Source organism: Rhinoderma darwinii, chromosome 8 (genome assembly GCF_050947455.1).
Source record: "Rhinoderma darwinii isolate aRhiDar2 chromosome 8, aRhiDar2.hap1, whole genome shotgun sequence".
Taxonomy (NCBI): Eukaryota; Metazoa; Chordata; class Amphibia; order Anura; family Rhinodermatidae; genus Rhinoderma; species Rhinoderma darwinii.
This window is the reverse complement of record NC_134694.1, coordinates 18,081,991-18,089,646: the sequence shown is the minus strand read 5'-3', so window position 1 is coordinate 18,089,646 and position 7,656 is coordinate 18,081,991. Positions and strand designations below refer to the sequence as shown.

Sequence of the window (7,656 nt, the reverse complement as noted above, 5' to 3'; positions counted from 1 at the left end):
CACATCCTGGAAGCAGCGACGGGTGAATTGTAGGGGTTTCTCTCCCAACCTTGGTTTGTCTGGTCTGTATACCTCGGCTTGCTTTATACAGCTTTGACTTCCTCATGTGTGTATATTGTTGATAACTAAAACCTTATTCACACAAACGTGTAATAAGTCCGAGAACATAGGACATGTCCTATTTTTTAGCGCTACACACATCTCACCGTAGACTCTAATCTATGGGGAATATGTGATAACCCGACCCACAGCCCGGGTGCACCTCGGACGTGAAAAATGGACGTTTTTCACCTAAGATTCACACGAACGTTGCGAACATCTTAACAGTGAGGTAGCCATCCTTTACACTGCTAGCACTTCATTATTATACAGCTATGGTGGGATTTGGACTCATGGGTAATGTATGCATAATGAGATTTTGTTTTATTTTGCGCATCTATGGACATTAATAAGATATATATTTATTGATTTGCTATTTGTTGTTGCTTTTACCACCTCCATTGAATTCAATGGGGAAAACCCGCAACAAAAGGGCAACGGTTCCGCAGCATAAAGTGACATGCTGGATTAAAAAACGCACCGCAGGTCAATTTATGAATCTGCAGCGTATTACAGTAACCGCAATGAAATATGTTGCAGAAAATCCGCAGCTAGTCTGCTCAGTGTGCACATACCCAAAGTGTGCGTGCAGCCTTAGGCAGGCAGACTTTACTCTACATTATATCAACGATCACACACAAAATTCTGAGGTGGGTTTTCAAAGAGAAAAAAAAAAAAGCATCCACATCCGGACAAGCGTAGACGGCTCAGGTACCACTCCATACGTTGTTCTACTGTTTTCCTCTAGACGCTGTGTAGATTATTTTCCATCTTCATCATTCTGTTTGGTTTATATTTGTCTACTGATCGGTTACACTGGACCGGTGCGTGTGCGCATCTCAGGCAATGGGGAAAATCCCCCTCAATGAAACGACACAGAAAACGTTCCACACACGCTCTTGGATTTCTTATAATAAAGTTTTTATTTATTTATTAATTAGAAGCTTTGAATTTTCTTTAAAACATTTAAAAGTTTTAATAAAATATATTTAAAGAGGAAAATCCGCAGGTCTGGATTGAGATAAAAAGGCACTGCTCGGCTTAAAACATTGGGTTGCCCCATGATTCTGTGAGAACGCTCCCTGCATCTCTCAGTACAGGATGGGTTGTGTGTCTGTGCAGAGGGGCCCTGCTCCTGTCATTTCATAGAATGTTAATCTAATACATCCCCCCAACCAGACATTTGTTTAATAACTTATCCCGTTCTGCTTATCTATGGCATGCTAGGACCTGGGTGAGGTCTAAAGACAGTTTTGCCAACAAGGTTTTAATTACAGCAGGATCATTGGCCAGCCTGAAGAATTGGGAACTAAAGAAGATACCTCAAGCGTAGAAGAATCTGGAGGTAAGAAATTGTGTTATTAAAGGGCTTTTTGGAATGTCTAACATGTAAGTCTATACACAAAGATACCAAGTCGTATGGTCTGGATCTAAAATTATTCTTTCTCCCACCCTGTTATGGCCAAAACTAAGTGAAGAATGTGACTTTTCCAACCTGTGTAAAATCACTGTAGCATACTCAGACCCTTCCACAAGGGGGAGACATTGAAGCGGTCCTTAGTGTTTATACAAGTCTGTGCAGTCACAGGACGAGAACGTGTATACAGTAGGTGGCAGTAATGGAAGTGTGTACAAGGCTCAGACTAGAATCTGCGTCAGCTGAAAAATCAGAAGTTACCGACAGGACGGGTGTAAGTGAGATTTAGTGACTGCCTTGGTGAATTTGTTTGCTTGATAGGTCAGTATGCAGCAGTGTAATGGTGGTGAAGTGCAGTGACTTGTGCTGGTGAATATTTAAAAAAAACACTGAATACTTTCCGAAAGGGGGAAAAAAAAAAAAAACTCAAAAATAGCAGCCCTGGCACAGCAGAGAGTAACAGAGCCAAAAGCATTTAAATAAGTCGTTTTGTGCCAAAAGGAAGGAGAACATGGCGCTGCCTCTGCCCACCATACAAGTTCATTTTACAAACACAGTCTAATAGTACGGTACTTAGAATTGGGTGATCACCTCATCGCGCTTTCTTGGAGTAGGTACAGGGAATTCTCTGTACCCTTCACCTTCCTCTTCTTCCTCACCTTCCTCACTCATGGGGGACTGGAATCCACTATCATCCGGAGTTGACTGTGCTATGTGTGTCATTGGGGACTGTAGCGGCTGCGCTCGGCTTTCTTCTGTAGGGGTGATGAGGGTCGGAGTTTCTCCATGTGGCATCTGGGGATGGGTTATTCCTTGTACTGTGCAGTCGTCTGCTTCAATCTCAGTGGGTTCTGGACTTGCACATTCGATTACCAGCTCATGCTGATGTGGCGTGTTCTCATGAACTTCAGGTTGTTCTTCCTGTATAAATGGTGGTTCTTCTTCGACCAAATGGGCGCTTGTCACCTGTGGTCGTTCCTCTTCTTCACTATGAACAGCTCGACGTTCGTTATGGTCTAGGATGTCTTTTACATTGTGGTATTCTGGTGTTGGCTCATTTTCTGGAGCGCTCTCTACACTCTGGACCGCTGGTTCATTGTATTGTGGCGGCATCTCCTCTGTAGGACTATGATCCATCTTCTCTTCATAATGTTCATGGGGTGACACGTGCACTTCTGTTCCTGGCTCTTGAAGGTCAGAAGCTTTCACTTGCTGTGTGTGGGACTGGATCACGTGTGTTACCTCTTCTTCAGCTTCTACTTGGGCAGATGTCTCTGCAATGTCCTTTACTGGAACTTCAACATCAAATTCTTTGACCAGCATGTTACGGATTGTGTACACATCACTAGACCCAGGTTCCTCAGGGATGCCTTCATTGGTTGGCGCCTCCTGGCAGGATTCTACGTATTCCGGTACTTCATCATCTTGAATAATAGAGACTACTTGGCGAAGCCTCCCATGCCGCTCTCCTGCATTTTCAGTACTATTGGCATATTCATCAGTCCAATTAATGGGAGGCCCCTCACCGAGAAGATGAAGGTTGGGGTCACTGTTGTGCATCACCATACTATCCCGGTACAAGTTGTGTTTGCGCTGAGTGGCAGCGTCCTTAACAGCTGCAAATAATGAAAGATAAAAACATATAAAAGCGGATCGCACAACGCCACCCCCACCGATACAATAACTGCTCCCTCCTTACCTTGCACGATATCTCTCATTACAGTCTGTAGCACCACTTCTTCATAAATATTCTCCACCAGCACAAACCGCGACAGCTCCTCAAATATAAGTTCCTGATAACGGGGCAATTCCTGCAGAGGACAGAGAAGTTCTGGTAAATGAGCAGCCCATGTGGCGACAGGTGCTTGTTTTCTAGCCTTAGGCCTAGTTCACACGGAGTTATATGACAGGCAGAAAAATCGACATAGAATTCCTTCAGTCATTTTGAGGCAGATTTTGAATTACCAGTGTTTTGGTTTTTTTTTGCCCGCATCAAAAAAATGTTCTGACGAGCGCCGAAGGTAGGTGGATGGACACTGTGCTGGGCAGTCATCCTGGGAGCTGAACTTCACTAGGAGTTTTTGTTATACCAGCACTGGTCAGTTATTTCCGCTCTGTGTCCCTATTAAATCAGTGAAGAAAAAGGTATTTCAGCCTGTACGGCTTCCTACTGATCGGGGAGATGTATTATTACTGGTACACTATATGGTCTCTTCACCCCACGCGGTGTTGATAAATTTGGCATTGATTTCTATAGAGTTAGAAAAGCGATGGAAATATTTGATACGTGATTTGCACTCAGAACAATTCTAAAGCCGGACAACTTTTTCAAATACATTGGAAAAAAAAAGTGTCACCGAGGCTTCAACACAGAAACCTGTAGATAAATCTGCCCCATTGCGCTTAGTGTGACTTTTGCAATGGTGAATAAGTACAGACTTCTGCTTTCTTTTTACTGTCCCCTCTGCTGTGGGTTATGGGACGTGTTACAAGCCTTTCTTATTCTCTCAGTGACTTATCACTACTGGCAACTCCTTCCTTTCCACATTCAGAAGCAGTCGCTCCACTTTCTTCATCCTCTTATTCCCCCCCTTCACCCCACACTCACGGATTTGCAGGTTGGTGCCAGCTTCTTCAATAGAAATGGGATGATGATTTGTAGCAACGCTTCTTGGAAGAACTTCTTTCGGACCGTGCTGCTGTCGTAATCGTATTTCTGCAAAATATATTACCGAGATTAACGTTCTCATTCCTTGAAACTTGACTTTAATCTTCCATAATTACTTTAAGGGGCTTTCCAGTGAGAAAAAAATTGATGCCACGGCCCCTTTGAAACAGCTGATCAAAGGCTGTGCCGAGAGTTGGACCCCCACCGATCAGATATTAATATCCTGAGGACAGGCCACCCATTTTTTCTCATTGGAAAACCCCTTTATTAACACCATCAGACCACATGGAAGCGCTCACTAATGTCAGTATTACTATCCAGCCACCAGGGAATAAAGAAAAAAACACTGGGCTCCCCACTTATTTTTTTCCCGTGAATTCTTCAAATCTAGAGCCGGCCCTACACATTTAATAGCTGTTGGCTAAACGATAGTTTCTTGTACCGCTATTCGCCCGCCCGCCCCCCATAAACATGCACGCTTGGATCGGCCGAGAATGCAGGTTTATTTCAATAAAGAGAAGGAAATAAATCACTGCCAGATCAGTCTTCTCTCCTGGGTGATCAAGCAAAAACAAACATCTTCAAGAGTAATGGGTATATATATATATATATATATATATATATATATATATATATATATATATATATATATATACATATATATATACAGCGGAGGAAATAAGTATTTGATCCCTTGCTGATTTTGTAAGTTTGCCCACTGTCAAAGACATGAACAGTCTAGAATTTTTAGGCTAGGTTAATTTTACCAGTGAGAGATAGATTATATAAAAAAAAAATAAGAAAATCACATTGTCAAAATTATATATATTTATTTGCATTGTGCACAGAGAAATAAGCATTTGATCCCCTACCAACCATTAAGAGTTCAGCCTCCTCCAGACCAGTTACACGCTCCAAATCAACTTGGTGCCTGCATTATAGACAGCTGTCTTACATGGTCACCTGTATAAAAGACTCCTGTCCACAGACTCAATGAATCAGTCTGACTCTAACCTCTACAACATGGGCAAGACCAAAGAGCTTTCTAAGGATGTCAGGGACAAGATCATAGACCTGCACAAGGCTGGAATGGGCTACAAAACCATAAGTAAGACGCTGGGTGAGAAGGAGACAACTGTTGGTGCAATAGTAAGAAAATGGAAGACATACAAAATGACTGTCAATCGACATCGATCTGGGGCTCCATGCAAAATCTCACCTCGTGGGGTATCCTTGATCCTGAGGAAGGTGAGAGCTCAGCCGAAAACTACACGGGGGGAACTTGTTAATGATCTCAAGGCAGCTGGGACCACAGTCACCAAGAAAACCATTGGTAACACATTACGCCGTAATGGATTAAAATCCTGCAGTGCCCGCAAGGTCCCCCTGCTCAAGAAGGCACATGTACAGGCCCGTCTGAAGTTTGCAAATGAACATCTGGATGATTCTGAGAGTGATTGGGAGAAGGTGCTGTGGTCAGATGAGACTAAAATTGAGCTCTTTGGCATTAACTCAACTCGCCGTTTTTGGAGGAAGAGAAATGCTGCCTATGACCCAAAGAACACCGTCCCCACTGTCAAGCATGGAGGTGGAAACATTATGTTTTGGGGGTGTTTCTCTGCTAAGGGCACAGGACTACTTCACCGCATCAATGGGAGAATGGATGGAGCCATGTACCGTCAAATCCTGAGTGACAACCTCCTTCCCTCCACCAGGACATTAAAAATGGCTCGTGGCTGGGTCTTCCAGCACGACAATGACCCGAAACATACAGCCAAGGCAACAAAGGAGTGGCTCAAAAAGAAGCACATTAAGGTCATGGAGTGGCCTAGCCAGTCTCCAGACCTTAATCCCATCGAAAACTTATGGAGGGAGCTGAAGATCCGAGTTGCCAAGCGACAGCCTCAATCTTAATGATTTACAGATGATCTGCAAAGAGGAGTGGGCCAAAATTCCATCTAACATGTGTGCAAACCTCATCATCAACTACTAAAAACGTCTGACTGCTGTGCTTGCCAACAAGTATTAAGTCTTGTTTGCCAAAGGGATCAAATACTTATTTCTCTGTGCACAATGCAAATAAATATATATAATTTTGACAATGTGATTTTTTTTTATTTTTTTTATATAATCTATCTCTCACTGGTAAAAGTAACCTAGCCTAAAAATTCTAGACTGTTCATGACTGACAGTGGGCAAACTTACAAAATCAGCAAGGGATCAAATACTTATTTCCTTCACTGTATGTATGTATGTATGTATGTATGTATGTATGTATGTATGTATGTATGTATGTATATATATATATATATATATATATATATATATATACACACATACACACATATATATATATACATACACACATATATATATATATATACATACACACACACACACACACACACACACACACCAGGTGGAGAGTGTATATTATTGTATTTGGTGATTGTGATCACATTTAGGGCATGCTGGTTCTTGTAGTAGATGCATTATGTTGCTTGAGGTCTCCTTTTACCTTGAGAACACGTTCTAATATACGCTGGATGTCTCTGCACAGGTTCTCGGTCCCTTCAGACTTGCCCAGATCCTGATGGATGAGCTGCTCAAACGTGTAAGCTGCATTGTCTGTTTGCTACAAAGGAAAGAGATGGATTTATTATTAAATAGAAAGACTTCAGTTCCTGTAAAGCAATCCCATTAACATTCAGGGCTCCATACATACAAGATGTATACAGCGTCCAAACTAAACTCCTTCCCCCCCCGTTTAGGCATGTTTAGGACGTTGGCAGATCTGGCCAGTTTTGGTGGGATCTGCAGGTATCTCCTCCACAGACTTTCAGAAGATACAACCACAACGATCTACTGTCTAATGTTACGGTGTTAAATTGTTCACACTGAATAGTAGAAACTACAAAAACAAAAACGCCAGTAAATGCCTTCACTGTTTCTGAAGCTGGACACACATTAGATATTAGGCGGAGGATGCCACCACTTTTGGCTGGATCAAATCGAGGCCTGCCACATTGTCACAGCTGTCTGATACTTCATTTTTCATGTGGATAAGCGGTGCCTAGTGGCCGCTCATCCTCTGCTCTACTGAAATAAAATGCACAATTGCAGCCAAAGTTTTAAGTGGTCGGTTCCACAATGGCGCTATCAGTTGAGAGGCCATGTGTGTTGTGGGACAAACCACTGCACACTGATCATACGGGGGGTTCTGACTACAGTAAGAAAGTAGTCAGAATTATTTCCCCATTTCTACTGTATAATGCAAAGTATAACCTATAATTATCCAAGGTTGTGTAAATGGCGAGTAGAGCACAAATAGGGATAGTCTGATCATTGTACAGAAGGTCAGGATAGTAAGGTCTCCCAGGAGGTGCATGGCCTCCAGAGGGGTACTACGGCAAAACAGCCCCACAGCCAAACTAATCCTTTTGAGCTCTACTTTTTGCAATCATCCAGTTAG

The 7,656-nt window shown here is 42.6% G+C and overlaps 1 protein-coding gene across 6 annotated transcripts in view; it reads right to left on the bottom strand.

The window, feature by feature from the left end:
- Positions 1-998: 998 nt before the first annotated feature.
- NIBAN2 (niban apoptosis regulator 2) overlaps positions 999-7,656 on the bottom strand; it is a 67,369-nt gene continuing 60,711 nt past the window's right edge. For all 6 annotated transcript variants that reach the window (XM_075835380.1, XM_075835381.1, XM_075835376.1 and 3 more), the window contains exons 12-15: positions 6,703-6,819; positions 4,125-4,232; positions 3,216-3,327; positions 999-3,132 (exon numbers count right to left, since the gene is read on the bottom strand). In XM_075835380.1, coding sequence (XP_075691495.1) covers positions 2,090-3,132; positions 3,216-3,327; positions 4,125-4,232; positions 6,703-6,819 — 1,380 coding nt within the window. In that variant the 3' untranslated portion in view covers positions 999-2,089. The remainder of the gene's footprint in view (positions 3,133-3,215; positions 3,328-4,124; positions 4,233-6,702; positions 6,820-7,656) is intronic.